The sequence below is a fragment of the Siphateles boraxobius genome, unplaced genomic scaffold, assembly GCF_051911475.1.
Source record: "Siphateles boraxobius isolate OS27281-9 unplaced genomic scaffold, OSU_SipBor_1 6, whole genome shotgun sequence".
NCBI classification, from domain to species: Eukaryota; Metazoa; Chordata; class Actinopteri; order Cypriniformes; family Leuciscidae; genus Siphateles; species Siphateles boraxobius.
This window is the reverse complement of record NW_027509186.1, coordinates 16,914,286-16,931,944: the sequence shown is the minus strand read 5'-3', so window position 1 is coordinate 16,931,944 and position 17,659 is coordinate 16,914,286. Positions and strand designations below refer to the sequence as shown.

The following is a 17,659-nucleotide window of genomic DNA, read 5'->3' as shown; positions in this document are numbered from 1 at the left end:
AATAATTCAATTCGCGTTCGGTGTGAACACACTGTAAGACATCGAGAGTCACGCAGACCTATAACAACCCAGCCACAATATTGTGAATAACATGCCTTACCTTAACACAGAATGGATTTCAAGGACTTTGCGCGCAGATCAATGGCCTCCACCGTTTATATTTATTCTACGAATCTTTGAGTTAACATGTACTAAACATGATTGGAATTTGCACCGCAGCGCCACCACACATTGATGCTCATGACAAGAATAGCATATAGTTATCTTTATTGAAGTGAATTAGGTTTAAATCGCCGTCATGCATGCATGAATTAATGATATTTTTGCTCCACGATGATCACATTACACAAAACTGAAATTGCACGTTAAAGTAAAACATTGTCAATATTTTTTGAGACCCCCCAAAATTTCACGAATCATGTTTTCAGGGGAGCCCATGTCTTATTAAGGGGAGCCGAGCTCCCCCTAGCTCACCCGTAGTTCGCACCCTGCAACTACAATTTTTTTCTAACAGGGTAGTAAAAGTTTAGCATGGCTAATATGAGCTGTTATGCTGTAGGGCTGTGGCTGAGCTCGTTAAAGCGTAAAGCATTTTTTATACTCGACGCGTCTGCAAAAATGATGTGATTGTAACACCTCCGCATCCCCTTGACACTATTTACTACACACAAATTAATAAATAATAATCAATAAAAATATTGTTTTTTTTTCTCTGGTTTTGAAAACTCTTCGCGATCGACTTAAAATGCTTCCAAGATCGACTTGTCGACCTCAATCGACGGGTTGGTGACTCCTGTAACGTTGTTTTATGGTCAATAGTACTAATCAGCTGATTGTCAAAGCCATAACACAGTGAGGGAGAATAACTAAGTTACATGAACAATCCAACTACATATTTTACACCACTGACAAGGGAAAAGTCACAACTCACGGTGTCTATGGCTAGCTTCTAGCTTTCTGCGGCTTCTCTTTCAAGGTAATGACGAAACGCGCTCTTAGCGCTGTTTGTTCGCTGTCGGCTACGGTAGAAACATGACATCATAAAATGTCGACCTTCATAGAAGGGGGTGCCCGCGGTTATGTAGATATAAATGTCTCATTCTAAGGTAATAAAAACATAACGGTTCATTGAGTAAGGTCTTTATACACCACTGAACACATAGTTATGGATCTTATATTGCATTTCTGTCAATAGATCCTCAGAAACACCACTGAACACATAGTTATGGATCTTATATTGCATTTCTGTCAATAGATCCTCAGAAATATTACACATTGCACCTTTAACGCATCACACTGGTTCCGTGACAAAAACCCAATAGGAGTTTCCCATAGGCTTTTGGATTATCGTTAAAAGCAAGCTAGCTGTGATTGACAAAAGTTTATGATTTTGACACGTTTTGTCCTTAATTATAATTATCACAGAAGAACACAAGTTTTATGAATTCTGAAGCCTAAATGCAGTCGCCAGAAGTAAAAAGCCTATAAACGAACTACACCACGTCCCATGAATTCAAGTCACCATCACTTCCTACAACTCTTTCAGTTTTTATCTAAAAACATTTCCCAGAACTTTTGAGTTAGAATAGTTTATTAGAGCACACTTATAAGCATAATGAGGCAGTAAAAGTGGACTGAGTTTACCTGTTCAGCATGATGACGACATTTAATCTCCTCGACAGCCTCTGTAGTCCCAACTAGCCACTTGCTAGCAACCGCCTTTTTTAAGACATGTAACAGCTTAAAGAAAATCACGAGTGGGATAGTACTAATGTATTTTATGTCGTAGAATAAAACGTGAAAGTGTCTTGAGCTTGTATTCCCCACATACATTGCCTTATTTCAGCCATTTAACCAAAACCCTATTCCAAAAATCCCATTGACTTCGGGAAGATGGAACCTGAAAGGCTCAAATGCTAACTTCCGCATTTTGGCCTACAAACTCACATCTTACCTGCACTTCTTTAAACTTTCAGGATTGCACAAGGCTAAGTTTTGTTTTGTAAGGATGGGCAGGGCCTACTCTTGTTCTGTAGTATTGACCAACTTTAAACTGAAACTTTTAATTTTCACTCTTACTTTGACATGCTACCTTTTTTAACCATCATACACTCTTCTTATAAACATTTAGCCTATGCGAAAGTTATCTCAATGTGACTGGCGGTTCACTCATGAATATTAATTTCGCAGTGCTAACATTTCTTGATAACTTTCCTGGAGCATCCAGTCACGTAAAGTAATTGAAATTCATGAGACAAGCAGTCAGCATGTCATCATCTGGCAAAAAAGAGACCACGAGCTTGCAGAAGCACTGCAGAGCTGGTCAACACCCCCCTCTAGAGGTCGAAATGCTAATAGCACTTCACTCAATTCTATTGACTCCACTTCATTGTCACCCGTCCACTTCATTTACCCAAGGCAATCTTATAGTGGCAGCTGCCATTTGGAGAAGACATTTTTTAACCGGAGTGATAGTGCAGTAAATCTGTCCTAAAGCACCTGGGGTTAAGTACCTTACTTAAGGGCACAATAGTAATAATGCTGGATTTTGAGCTACTCAACCATGACCTGGGACTGGACCTTCACCCATTAGGCAACAGACAACCCAGTGATCTAATTTTACAAAGTTCACAAAGGTGGTTACTATACAGGGCCTTCTTTCATAACGGACATTGCTCTTTTTTTTCCCTGTCTCTCACACACTCATGGCTTTCTAACACACAGCTCATTACCCACCTGTCGACTATAACACTTGTTTTAACAGTCCAACTACCTCTCTCTTGCTATCTCATACTGAGAGAGAAAACAGTGGGAAATGGATATTTCTGGAATTAAAGAACTTCTGGTTTCAAATATATTAATCAGCTCAAATCACCAACAGGGATAACCCACAAAACATATATGCAGTACACACATGGTGACCTCAAACATGGACAGGCTGGTGTTAGCTAGTGGTCATTAGCTATGTACCAACACACATATACGCACGCACGCACGCACACACGCACACACACGCACGCACACGCACGCACACACACACACACACACACACACACACACACACACACACACACACACACACACACACACACACACACATTCATTTTAATCATTGTGATTTTGGAGGTAATAGATCCTTGGCATAGTTTATTTATTTTTTTTTTTTTTTGCTGTTGTACTTATTGTAATTTTGTCTGACAAGCATAGATATCTTCAAATTATATGAAATATGATTATAATGTCATGCTAAACTGGGATCATCTCTGTGATTTAAAAGTGTAGTGAAGACCCAAATACATTGTCGAGAAATCACATGGTCTGTCGAGTTGACAGAAAAGGAGCACAGAACCTGGGTTTTAGGGGCAGATTTTCATGGTCTCACAAGGACAATCATCGACACGGGTCTTTGGTTTGAGGCTAAAGGCCCCTGGAAAATTCAAAGTACTGGCCCCACAACAGTCTAATCTAGGCTACTCCAGCTTTGGTCTTAGAAAGTTATTGGAAAATGCAAAGCAATGATGAAGTTTCAATCAGCAACATATATCATGCCCTGATGTATTTTTCTTAATGCAATACTTGCATTGTTAAAACACCATCCACATTTTGTTGTTGTTGTTTATTGAAATGTAACTTCTCTTTTGTGCAAGTTGCCTATAACTATCTCCGTGAGAAAACACAACGTCCACCCCGCCCCGACGTACACAGTCTGTGGGGGAGATCAAGCACTCATTGTAAACTGTTGCAATGGGACGAGTGTAGCAAAACGAGTTCAGACGGGAATGCAGCACCAACTGACAGAGAAATAAACGAAGTCATGGAGCTTGCATGGTGAGAACTTTCTTTCACCTCAACTTTTCTTCTTTAGTAAAATGTAGCCCAAAGATAGACGTATGCTGTCAAAACAATTTCGATATGTTCTGATCATCTTCAACAATAGCTGAGCCTGATTATAAGCTGTTTGAAAGTATCTATTTAGTCCCCGTGAAAATGATTTCTTTCAGAATGGTCGACACTTCTTATTTTTTGTCCGTAAATTTAGCGGCGCAGTCTCGAATTGTTTTTGCCGTCAACACTAAACAATACGTTTTTAATGGGCTATAATGCCATACCCTATAACAATGTGATAAATAATGTCATCAGCCTAGCCTACTCATCTTTTTTCGATGTAAGTTAGGCTACCGTCCCATACGAAATCTAACTGAAACCTGTAGCCTACGGTTACGACTTCACGCAAACGCATCTTCTGAGCGACAATTAAGCCTCACTTTCATTTCGGCAAAAAATAATAATAGATGGCGCTGCTGTGAATAAGGTATTTTTTTGTTTGTTTAATATTTAAAAAGATGAATTTGATGTTATGGTTTAAATAAAATGCCTCTATACACAGTGTCATTGTGATTTTGGCCCAGTGCGTATGGCCTGTGTGGACTCAAGTAATTCACCTTACGGACATGTATGGGACCATCAAATCTCCAAACTTTCCTGAATCCTATCCGAAAGAGACAGAACTACAGTGGAATATAAGTGTACCAGACGGATATCAAATCAGACTCTATTTTATGCACTTCGACATAGAGCCATCATACTTATGTGAGTATGACTACTTGAAGGTAAGTTTTTGAAGTGAATATTTACAAATGTTTCAATCTCCTCACCTCTACTACCTCTTGTTTATTTAAATTAACACTTGGTTTGATGATGCAAGTAGCATAATGCTGTAACAATGGTATTAGAATGTAAAACCATGGTATGGGATGATTATTATGGTTATTTGTTTGCAACTAATAGGGAATTGCATTGTCATTGTCAACCATGTGTTTCAAAGGTTTAAATTACCCCTTTTCTTGGTGTCAAAAGCTCTTCCTTTCCGACAGTTAAAGAGCAGCTCGATCTGTCTAGACGGACTCACAGGCCTTTTGTAGCTTGGATTATAAGCATCTTTCCAGTCTCAAGAACTTTTTGTTTAAATGGGTAAGAATGGCCTGTAAGAGCGTTTGACAGACAGGTCTGTGGCAGATGCCCTGGTACCCCGGGTGGATGGAGTTAACAGCATTTATTTCACAGGAGCCAATGTGCTGCCCACACTGCAGGGGGCATATTCATATTCAAATACCCCAAGTGGGTCCCACAGTAACCTGCTATGGTAACAAGCCAAGGCAACCGACCAAAAACTGTGTGCCAGACAAAAAGGGCACTGAAAACATAGACACACATAATGACTGCTGTACACGTACACATATAAATGCATATGGAAATCCTATGTATAGGGGTTTCCATCCATTCTGTGTAACATTGCAATTAAATTGCAGTGAAATGCAGTTTGTCCCGCATTTGACCTTGTTATGTGTTATTAAGCTACCTGTTTGTGCAATCCTTTTGCTTGAGGTGTGTCTGGTGAAATAACTATGCAATTAGGATTCTTTTATTGGCATAAGAATGTCTCACACACACACACACACACACACACACACACACACACACACACACACACACACACACACACACACACACACACACACACACACACACACACACACACACAAAATCTTTGGTAGCCGTAGGTTACCCTCCGTTCACTGACACGGGTAAAGTAAACACTCAAGCTGGGAGACAGATAAGAGACATGTTTAGGGCTGTTTTTGTGCATGTGTGTGTGTTTGTGTAGGAGCACAATGATGACTTGGCTGTGGTCTCGGTCTGCAGTGTTTGCATGACCCTGGTTTGATTGACAAGTTGGCTGCCTGCTGTGTGTAATTGTGTTCACGTGGATGCCAGTTTTTGTGTTTGTGCAGATATTTTGTAAATTGAGGGTTTGGCAGCATTCTTTGGTGTAATTTGTGTGGGTACATCAATAGAATGAGAAGCTAGGAGTGTTTGAATTGTGTGGCTTTTTATATGTTCAGGCAGGTATATTTAGAAATTGAAATGTTTTCAGTCCTCCGATTATGTCTGGTTGTGCCATTTACTCACCCTCATGTCATGTTGTTCCAAATCTGACTGACTTACTTTTTTCTGTGGAAAATAAAAGGGGAAATGTTATGAAAAAAGCTGCATTAACATTATGTATAATATATGCTTTTGTGTGTAATAAAAATGAGAAAGAAGGTTAGTAATTGATTAAATAATTTTCATTTGTGGATGATCTATCACTTTAAGTGTATCCAGAGTTATACAGAAACTAAAAACTGTATAATGGTCTCTGTGTGTCTGTGTTTGTGTATGTACACCATTCAAAGGTTTGAGGTCGGTAAGATTTTTTATGTTTTTGAAAAACGTTTTTATGCTCACAAAGGCTGCATTCGTTTGACAAAATATAGTAAAAACAGTAACATTGTGAAATATTATTAAAATTCAAAATAACTGTTAATTTAATATAAATGTGAATATATAAATGTTAATATATTTTAAAATGCAATGCATCCCTGTAATCAAAGTTGAATTTTCAGCACCATCAGCAGTCTTCAGTGTCACATGATCCTTCATAAATCATTGTAATATGCTGATTTGATGTTCAAGAAACATTTCTTATTATTATCAATGTTGAAAACAGCTGTACTGTTCTTACTGATCTTACTGACCCCAATCTTGCTGATCCCAAACGTATGAACGCTAGTGTACCTAGACTGAATGTGATTGTTGTTGCTATTGTGTTTGTTCACACAGGTATATTCAGACACTGATGAGCTGGCAGTGTTTTGTGGGAGAGAGAACACAGACACAGAACAGGTCCCTGCTGCCGATGTCATCATGTCCCCTAGGAGCGTGCTCAGTGTGGCATTTCGTTCAGACTTTTCCAATGAGGAACGCTACTCCGGCTTTGAGGCTCACTTTAGTGCAGTTGGTGAGTGTTTAGAGTAGCAAAACCACGCACATTATTTAAATCTCTTTATCCTGTGCTCTCTTCTTCTTTCTGCAGATGTAGATGAATGTAGAGACAGAAATGATGAAGATCTTGTCTGTGATCATTTCTGTCATAACTACATTGGTGGCTTCTACTGTTCCTGTCGTTATGGGTTCTTGCTTCATTCTGACAACAGAACTTGCAAAGGTAGCCTTTTAGTATCTCTGTAATGATCTCAAAAGATAGCTGCATTTTCTTTATTTGTTCAGAACATCCCCTTTTTGTTTTAATTACAGTTGGGTCTTCCTACAGTAACAAACTTGCATGTTCAATACACATTGTTATACGCATCAACCTGTTGCTCCATAACATACAGGGCCAATGCCAAATTACATTGCCATTTTTACATCTCTTCACAAGAAAAGAAGTTTGACCCATTTCTTTTTAGTGCCAAAAGGTGGCAGAGTTTAAACATTATTTATGTGGCTTGATGAGGAAAATCCTTTAAGTCTCCTAAAACACCTGAAAATGTTGATTCGTCAGTTAAGTTCACGTCATAACTAGAAAGATAATTTCCTTTCAATGCACGGTTGTGTCTACACTGTCGATTTGAAGTGCACACTAGCTGTATACACTCTTATAGACTCTTTATAGAAACTTAAATGAATAGTTCACTTAAAAATTAAAATTATGTCATAATTTACGCACCCTCAAGTTGTTTCAAACCTGTATGAATTTCTTTCTTCTGCCGGAAGAATATTTTGGAAGATATTTTGAAGAATTTCGGTAACCAGACAATTGATGGACCCCATTGACTTCCATAGTAGGAAAAAACTAAAAAAAAAACTATGGAAGTCATTGGGGTCCATCAACTGTTTGGTTACCGACATTCATCAAAATATCTTCTTTTGTTTTCAGCAGAAGAAAGAAACTTATACAGGAGTGAAACAACTTGAGGGTGAGAAAATTATGACAGAATTTTCATTTTCAAGTGAACTATTCCTTTAAAGGGTTCTGTCAGGGGCTTCATATATACTGTATATACAACCTTTTTTAGGGGTTCACATTATGGGATAATTTTATATTTAATTTTAATTAATTAATTTTGTTTTCATTTTTATTAATTACACATCACGTAATCATACTTTATCACCAGAAAAATTTAAATAACCTGTTCAACATTCAAATTTTATGCAATAATTGAAAACATTTCTCCTTATTTATAGCCTTTTTGGCATAAAGTGTCAAGAACCCTATATAGAATTCCACTGAACCCTTTTCCCTCAAAAAGTATACTTAGTTTTAACATCAGTTTAATAACATACTTTTTTATTTATGCAAGATTACAAGAATGAAAACCAAGTGCTGTCTAGGTGGGCTGTAGTCAGACATTTGCTCTAAATTGCATAGATTTTTTAAATAAACCTTGTACCGTTGGATTATCCAGGATTAGTTGCTGGAATTCCTCCTAATTATAAAGCAGTGCTTTAGGAGAAACCTTACAGCAGGTTAACGAGACTGCATTGTGTAAGTCAACTAATTACAAATGTACACTTATTTATATAACGTTGGCTTAGGTACAAATTTGCAATTTTATCATGATTTATGTTGCTGTAATGTGTTGTGGTGGTAGTTAATGTGTGTGTTAAAGTGAGTCTGTTTTATGTCTAACCTCTGCCCCCTCCTCAGCTGATTGTAGCTAAGCACCAACAACTAAATATTTACATTGTGGTGGTCAGCGAGATGTGGATTAACTTGTGAACTTCAAAAACCTGATTAGAAAGGGTGCAAGCAATACAGCTTCCATGTGTTTCAATGCAAAAATAAATATTATAAAATAATATATATATTTTAGCTGAAGATTTAGAGTAGGACGAAGATTCAGTCGTTTATGATCACTGTTCATGTGTGTGCATTCCTCTTTTGGTTGCTTTATTTTGAACACTGAATAATATTGAAATATAAACGTGTGTGTGTGTGTGTGTGTGTGTGTGTTTATAATCATTTCAGTGGAGTGTAATGACAGTGTGTATATGGAGCGGTCCGGGGAGATTGCCAGTCCTGATTTCCCTAAACCGTACCCCAAAAGCTCTGACTGCATGTATCGCATAGAGCTGGAGGAGGGTTTTCAAATCACTCTGGAGTTTGATGACACCTTTGACATTGAAGACCACCCTGAAGTCACCTGTCCCTACGACTTTATTAAAGTGAGAATAGAGTGAGGACATGTTATGTCTTTGTACCATTAACACACCCTGCAAACATAGCTTAAAACATCCTCCTCATTATAAACAAAGCACAAAGCATTTATTTAATCAAGCTCCAAAAATGCCTCGTTTTGATATTGCTGGATCTGTGATGTCACATGGGCAAATTTATTTGGATATGCCTGCCTCCAGAGCAAGACATCGACAAATAGTTACATCATTGCAATATAGACCCCCCCCCCCCCCAATGTACTCACTCATGTTGTTTCAAACCTGTATGAGTTTCTTTCTTCTGTTGAACACAAAAGATATTTTAAAGAATTGACTTCGATTTTTTACTACTATGGAAGTCTATGGCTCCAATCGACTTTCTGGTTTCCAACATTCTTCAAAATATCTTCTATGTTCAGCAGAAGAAAAAAATTCATGGTTTGGAACAACTTGTGGGTGAGTAAAATTAAAATTTTGGGGCAAACTATGTCATGACCCCTTTCATTTAGCCATCATAATACACAAATATTTAACTGCAGAATGTTGTATTTTCCCAATTAGAATGAAGTATTATAGATAGCTTGTAATATATAATTTATTATATATTACTTAACCTGCTGTCTTTATTATTTAATATATGTTTGAATGAATATGTCATGAAAAAGTTGTTATAACAGCCACTGTGTAAATGATATATATATATATATATATATATATATATATATATATATATATATATTAGTGATACACTGAACTGAATTGTTTGCGAAGCATTGAAACCGCAATTGAAGTTTTTATTCAGCCAAAAACGATACTGAAAATAAAGTTTATTTATTAATCTATTATTTAATTGTATGTGTGTGTATGTGTATATCTATCTCTATATATATATATATATATATATATATATATATATATATATAATTGCGGTTTCAATGCTTCGGTAAACAATTCAGTTCAGTGTATCACTAATTAAATATTGATAAGATTTATGATGTCAGTGATGCTTTATCTACAGATTCATGCAGGAAACAAGGAGTTTGACCCATTCTGTGGTGAGCAGTCCCCAGGGAAGATCCAGACAGGAAGCAACATGGTCAGCATCCTGTTTCACAGTGACAACTCCGGAGAGAATCTCGGCTGGAAACTCACTTACACCTCCACAGGTCAGAGACTGACCGATGCATATTATTGCTAAAATTAATTTCATCCATATTTATCATTGTTTGTGTATTTTGTGGCATAGTTGATAATATTGTTATCTTCAGGTTCTGAATGCTCTCCTCCAGTGGCACCTCATAATGGACACCTGGAGCCTCTGCAGTCTAATTACATCTTTAAAGATCACATTACGTTGACCTGTGACCCTGGATACTCACTGAGACAGGTCAGGCAAAGGTCACATTTCACTTGTGCTGATAAAGGCAGTGACTGCTGCAAGCTAATTGAGACAAATCCGTACTGTTTTACGTCACATTCACATTCTCTCTTACAGGGTGATAATGAATTAGAGCATTATCAGATTGAGTGTCAGAGGGATGGAAAATGGAGCAGTGACGTCCCGTTGTGTAAAAGTAAGTCTTCTAACAAAAACTCTAATTCTGTTTTCCTCCTGTCTTTTTTTCTCACTTGCTCTTTCTTTCTTTTCTTCTTCTTCTTCTTCTTCTTTTTCTACTTGCTGCCACCAGAGAAGGAGTCTCAAAGGAGGCGTCGTTCCCTACCAAGCATTTTAACCAATCCGATACTGAGTTCACTATGAACTACAAACCCCATAGGACATTGTGGATATAGAGCTTGATATATACACTACCATATATATCAAAGTTTGGGGTTATAAGGGGTCTTTTTTTTTTTTTTTTTGGTCCAGCAAGGATGATTGAATGTGACAGTAAATATGTTTATAATGTTGCAAAAGATTTCCATTTCAAATAAATGCTTTTCTTTTGAATCGTTCCTATTAATCAAAGAATTCTGACAAATCATGATTTCCATTGATAATTCATTCAACATTGATAATAATAAAAAAAGCATACAATCAGCATATAAGAATGATTTCCGAAGGATCATTTGACACTCACGAGTAATGATGCTGAAAATTCAACTTTGATCACATGAATAAATTTAAAATATAATAAAATACAAAGGGGTAAAATACGAAAGTAGCTTATCACATGCCAAAAATAAATTCCTAAATCTCCGTATTTGTTCTAGGTTTTTCAGTTCCCAGTTTAAGCCTAGTCCTGGACTAAATGGGAATTGTGTGGGTTAGTTCAGGCATAGCCTTAATTTGTGCCTGTGAAAAAAAATATATTTAAAAAAGATTTGAGTTGAATAAATTAAATGTTTTGATTCACTTCAGTTGACTATGTACAAATGTAAGATAATTTTTTTTAGGTTATGAGCAAATTCTGGCAAATTCACAGCACTTGATGATAATAATAATAATAATAATAATAATTGGATAATAATGATCTGTTATTTTGTTACCAGTTAATACAAACTGTCTGTGCCTGTCCTGACAGTGAAAGTGGTGTGGTTGTGAAGGTCACACTGAGTTTAAGTATCATAGAATGTTTCCATCTACTGGTCATTAATGTTGTTTCATAACTAGTGCTGAAATAAACCAGTGAGCATGTACTTGTACTGTATGGATGTGGACATGATCTTTAGTTTTTTTTATACATATTTTTATACCTCTTTCAACAGTACACATTACTTTTACTATTAGGTTCATTTTGATACAGAAGTACATACACATAAATGCACTTAGACTTTCAGACAGGACTGACTGCAAAGCTGCCTCACCTGTTGGGAATGGACAACTCATGTGGAAGAGTGAAGACTTAATGTTTGGTATGAGAGTGATCTTCACCATTTACTGTAAATGGTTCATTTTTTTTTTTCACCAAATGAAAGGGTTAGTCCACCCAAAAATGAAAATTCGGAATTAATTACCAATAAGACAAAGTGGTCTTTACAAATGAAGATATTTTAATGAAATATGAGAAATTTCTGTTCCTCTATTGACAGCTATACACCAATCACTGAAGCTTCAAAAAGATCATAAAACGTTTTCATTAACTAATTCATATAAATTGAGCAGTTTAGTCCACATTTTCTGAAGAGACATGATCGCTTTATATGATGAACCGATTTAGGCTTTTATTCACATATAAACATTGATCAACTCCCACATCAGTTATGGGAGCTCAAGCATGCTTGCTTGACATATGAGAACCAATGAGGTTAATTCTCGTATTATGCAGCACGTTTGAGTTTCAGCAAGAACCAATGAGGTTCATTCTCATGTTCCGCAGCACGTTTGAGTTTCAGCAAGAACCAATGAGGCTCATTCTCATGTTCCGCAGCACATTTGAGTTACAGCAAGAACCAATGAGGTTCATTCTCATGTTACGCAGCACATTTGAGCTCATCAAGCAAGTACGGTTTGAGCTTCTATTCTATGTTTCTCAGATCAATGTTTATATGTGAATAAAAGCCTTAATTCAATCTGTTCAAGCCACGATTTGCATTTTTTTTCGCCACTAGGGTTCGCTAAGCGGAATTATGGAACTTGTCCTTAAGCTGATGGATCTAATAATATTTATGGATGAGTGAATACATTGATGTTTTTAACATGACTGTGGTATGAAGCAGGGCGCAATTGCTAAGCGTGATTTTTTTTCCCAAACCACTTCAGCGGAAATCCCGCCCTGCAGCCGATTCTAAAGTTTTCATTGGTCATGTCAATCACTGTACTGATTGCCTACACCAAACACTGATCCCTAAACCTACCCGTCACTGTAACCTAAACCAATGAAATCGGCTGCAGGGCGGGATTTCCGCTGAAGTGGTTTGGGAAAAAAAATCACGCAATTGCTAATGAGAGACAAACATCAGCGCCACACGCGAGTCCCGCGGATATAAAGGAAGAAGGACATTTCATTCCACCGAACTACCCGCAAGTGCTGAATTAATACTCACACGGGTCATTTTATTAGACGAATGAAACTTGTGAGGTAACGTAGTGCTGTTTCTCTTGGTCTACACACTAAACTGCATTTGAGTGTGTTGAAAGTTATGTTATTCTGTGTTAGTTTGTCTGTGTGAGACTAGCAGTAAGCTAGATCAACATCAGAATAACATACTGGTCATATTCTAACATTTCATAATGTTGAGCTTTATAACATTGATTAGTAATGCAGTTGTCCACGTCTGTCGCCATGGTTACTATGGCAGTACGAGCGGAAACCAGGGATAACGCGGATATTACTTCATTGACAGGCGACAAGTGAACATGGACGAGCCATTATTTAAAATTGGAATTTCTCTGAAATTAAAAATCTTACATAGTGTAGCTTTCATGATATAGTGATCATGTCTCTTCAAAAAAATACGGACTAGTTTCACTATCTCTATGGACTTTTTGAAGTGACAGTGGTAGTTGCGTGGACTGTCAAAGGAGGGACAGAAAGCTCTCAGATTTCATTGCAAAATCTTCATTTGTGTTTCGAAAGATGAACAAAGTCTTACAGGTTTGGAGGGTGTGTAAATGATGACATCTTTTAATTTTAGGGTGAACTAACCCTTTAAATCCCTTCCATCAACAGTCCTCTTACAATAAGCATGGCATGTGCTTCTACAAAATCCACCAATCATATTTGAGAATTCCTGCCATTATTCTATAATTTAAGATTCATTCTTAACATCCTGCAAATCATACAATTTTCACCTCCTGCTCAAATAATTCCTCCCATCTAATCCATCAAACAAATAATGCAATCCTTGTATCCAGTCAAACCTTTAAATTTGAGTAAAATGCAATTATAATAATTATATAATAAATTCTGATAGTGTACTTTTGAAGATTTTTGAAGAATCTCTTTAATAATAAAAAACAAAATTTGAATCGACCCAAAATCTTCATCCAAGGAATCCAAATATGGCTATTATTACTCTAACTTGTTTTCTCTCCTGTTATCTCTCCTTAAGTGGTTGACTGTGGTCCAGTAGATGTAGTTCTGGGTGAGGTTGTTTTCGAGGGTTCTGGAAACAGTACTGTGTTTGGATCTAGAATCCAGTACAGCTGTAAAGACTATGTCAAGGTCAACAGTGAGTATTTCACTTTAAGTCATTGATGCATTTAAGTCAAATCATATTAAATGTCACTGTGGATTTGACTCTGACTGGCCTTACAGACACTTACACTTGTCATCAGAATGGGGAATGGGTGAGTGAGGACGGGACGCCACTGCCCACCTGTCTACCAGGTAAGGTGTGTTACAGAGAGTCACTCACAGTATATTAAAATCACTCCTATGCATATTCTAGTTGTTTTATTATATACAGGGCTTTTTTACATTTAAGCATGGTAACTGTGTGTGTACATGACTAGTGTAGGCCTATAAGTTACTGTTGTGTATGTATTTATGGTAGGAGATTTTGAAAGAACCTTGAGTACCAATCCTGAATCTCAACAACCTACTCCACAAGCAAGCACTCCTATTGGTAAGGCTAGAAATTCAAATATAATGCTTTGGAATTGTTAAAGAATTTTAGCAGGGCACCAGACTGTGACGAAAATATTTGTAATTGCGACCAAAAAAAAAAAAAAAAGATTAGCGATGATAATTTAGAATCTACTCATTGGCGTTAAGTTCTTTAGAGAGCATGCCAGCATTTTCTGATTGCAACAACGAATGGACACAAAAATATTATGACTCTTTGGAACGGAATATTCATGAAGCAGTCTCAGGCAGGCATGGAAGTTTGTGGTTTGAATCTCAGTCAGGGAATTGTTCAAAGCCGGATAATATAAAACTCAATACTCAATAAACCTTGAGTCATTTTTCAGTCCAGTTCAAAATAAACTGGGAAACAACATTGTGATGTATCATTCTTTTTAGTTTATGATTGTTCACTACATTGTTTTATACAAACTAAATAATGCATTAAATATACGTGATTGAATGATTTCTGAGTGATCATGTGACACTGGCTATTGAAAATTCAGCTTTGTTATTCCAGGAATAAATAAAACTATATATTCATACAGAAAAGGGTTATTTTAAATTGTAATAATATTCCACAATATTATAGTTTTTATGTATTTTTATTCAAATGTAGCCTTGGTGAGCATAAGAGATTTATTTCAAAAACATAAAAAAAAATTGTGTGCACCTCAAAATATTAAATAATATTCAATTTAAAAAATCTATATTATTGGTTTTTATATTATTTATTGACAGACAGAACAATTTATATTAAATATAAATAATTTTATATTAATATGAACAATTAAGTAATAAGTAATATCCCTTGATCAAAGCACAGCAGAACAATATTTCTTTTAAGTAAGAATCTATAATTTGTCAACCAAAAAAGCAATTTGTGAACTAAATGTGTAATTTTAGGAGCACCCTTGTTCATTTTTGGTCTAGAGCCCTCTTTAGGGTGTCTCTTTGCGTAGTTGCATGTTTTTGTGTCAAAGAAGTGCATAAATGTTGCTTTATGCATATCTATGTTAACTTGCACCTGTTTTCATTTAAGCATGCGGTGAGCCGTCACAGCTCTTCCCAGCCCAGCAGAAGCGAATCGTTGGTGGAAGAACAGCATCTCCCGGTCTGTTCCCCTGGCAGGCTTTGCTCTCAGTAGAGGATGTGTCCCGTGTCCCAGAGGATCGCTGGTTTGGCAGCGGCGCTCTCCTCTCCCCGACCTGGGTTGTCACAGCCGCTCACGTGCTCAGATCTCATCGCCGTGATCTTTCCGTCATCCCTGTCGCTTCTGAACACATCCAAGTGCACCTGGGCCTCACGGATGTACGGGAAAAGCACATGGCAACCAATCGGTCCGTAGAGAGAGTCATCCTCCATCCTCAGTTTGATCCTCAAAACTATAACAATGACATTGCTCTGGTTAAACTCAGTAAGGAGGTGGTGCTGTCTGCGTTACTACGACCCATCTGTCTACCAAAGCCTGGTGTAGAAGGTCATGTCCTGATGCCTCTTCCCAACACATTGGGTATCGTGGCCGGTTGGGGCATCAACACGGCCAACGCTTCTGCCTCCACCAACGGCTTGAGCTCTGATTCCTCCACCGTTTCCGAGCTGCTCCAGTATGTGAAGCTTCCGGTTGTGCCGCAGGACGAATGCAAAGCTAGCTATGCGTCACGCTCCGTCAACTACAATATCACCAGCAATATGTTCTGTGCTGGCTTTTACGAGGGTGGACAGGACACCTGTTTGGGGGACAGTGGGGGAGCCTTTGTCACCCAGGACTCCCACAGTGGCAGATGGGTGGCACAAGGATTGGTGTCCTGGGGTGGGCCAGAGGAGTGTGGCAGTCAGAGGGTGTATGGGGTGTACACCCGGGTGGCAAACTACGTCCACTGGCTGCACGGGCACATGGATGTGGAGCGCTGATGGTGAGGGTGTCAGAAAACAGCAGCGGAGCCATTTCTTACCATTTGTAACAAAATAACTTTTCTCTGCTTTTTAAAGTGAACAAGAGTTACATGCAATAGTGCTTACATTTTATGCAGTTTGGCAGAAGCTTTTTTTTGTGCTAATTCTTTCATTTGGTCAGATTCACTCCTGAGTTATGGACTTTTTATGTTTCGTTCAAGTTCACAGTCTGTGAATTCATTAGTAGTACAGATGGTATGAACTTGCGCCGGACGCTTGAATCAACCAGTCAGAACCATATTCATTATGACAAGTAGCGTTGTACTCATTTTTTTGTTTGCTGTTGTTGAAAACACTCTACAAAAAGTGTATTGTCCTTCAGTACTTGTTAGGGTCTTTAGCCTATCAAGACAGCATTTTATATTACACTACTGTTCAAAAGTTTTAGGTCATTAAGATTTTTTTCTTTCTAAACAAATGAATACTTTTATTCAGCAAGGATGCATTCAATTTATCAAAATGTGACAGTAGAGACATTTATAACTTTGCATGAGGTTTCTATTTTAAATAAGTACTGTTCTTTTGAACTTCTATTTATCAAAGAATCCTGAAAAAAAGTATCACGGTTTCCACAAAAACTTGAAGCAGCAAGAAATGTTTCTTGAGCAGCAAATCAGCATATTAGAAGGATTTCTGGAGGATCATGTGACACTGAAGACTGGAGTAATGATGCTAAAAATACAGCTTTTCCATCACAGGAATGAATAACATTTTAAAATCTATTAAAATTGTTTTGACTATTTTTATCAAATAAATGCAGCCTTGGTGGTAAGCATAAAAGACTTCTTTCAAACTATTATTATTATTATTATTATTAAATCTGACCTACCACAAACGTTTGAATGGCAGTTTATAGATCATACGCAACAATCAAATATAGACCTTTATATCTATCAATATAAATCATTTAAACCTGATGAAACGCAGTTTCATAGGCATATCTAACAACACCTTTCAAATGTTATAAACACTCCTATTTAAAAGACATTATTTTTCTGTAAGAAATGCACTGATTTTATTGTTGTATTTGCACATGTTGGTGAAATAAATGTTTCAAAAATCTTGTTGCATGCTATATTTATCTAATGTTTAGTGTGTAAGCTTCATTACTAGAATGTATTTTGTCATCTTGTTACCACAGACTTTTATGGACTGCA

The 17,659-nt window shown here is 37.1% G+C and overlaps 1 protein-coding gene across 4 annotated transcripts; it reads left to right on the top strand.

Moving 5' to 3' along the window:
- Window positions 1–3,702: 3,702 nt before the first annotated feature.
- Window positions 3,703–17,566, top strand: masp1 (MBL associated serine protease 1). Of its 4 annotated transcripts, none has more exons than XR_013195923.1 (12): window positions 3,703–3,828; window positions 4,388–4,610; window positions 6,664–6,841; window positions 6,917–7,048; window positions 8,852–9,048; window positions 10,058–10,205; window positions 10,308–10,426; window positions 10,535–10,613; window positions 14,032–14,151; window positions 14,238–14,314; window positions 14,476–14,547; window positions 15,589–17,566. XR_013195923.1 is itself a non-coding variant. In XM_077207890.1 (12 exons), the coding sequence occupies exons 1-12, from the start codon at window positions 3,815–3,817 to the stop codon at window positions 16,458–16,460; spliced, it is 2,226 nt and encodes a 741-aa protein (XP_077064005.1). In that variant the 5' UTR covers window positions 3,703–3,814; the 3' UTR covers window positions 16,461–17,566. The 4 variants fall into 4 exon arrangements, 3 of the variants coding, with proteins under 3 accessions (XP_077064005.1, XP_077064008.1, XP_077064006.1); XM_077207890.1 differs by having other exon boundaries at window positions 14,238–14,309; XM_077207891.1 differs by lacking the exon at window positions 3,703–3,828 and having other exon boundaries at window positions 4,458–4,590; window positions 14,238–14,309.
- The last annotated feature ends 93 nt before the right edge of the window (window positions 17,567–17,659 follow it).

What these genes read in the sequence shown, in the direction of transcription:
- masp1 (XM_077207890.1), top strand. An exon ending in GGCTCACTTTAGTGCAGTTG is followed by an intron (nt 6,842 to 6,916) that starts GTGAGTGTTTAG and finishes TTCTTTCTGCAG; the next exon opens with ATGTAGATGAATGTAGAGAC. An exon ending in TGACAACAGAACTTGCAAAG is followed by an intron (nt 7,049 to 8,851) that starts GTAGCCTTTTAG and finishes TAATCATTTCAG; the next exon opens with TGGAGTGTAATGACAGTGTG.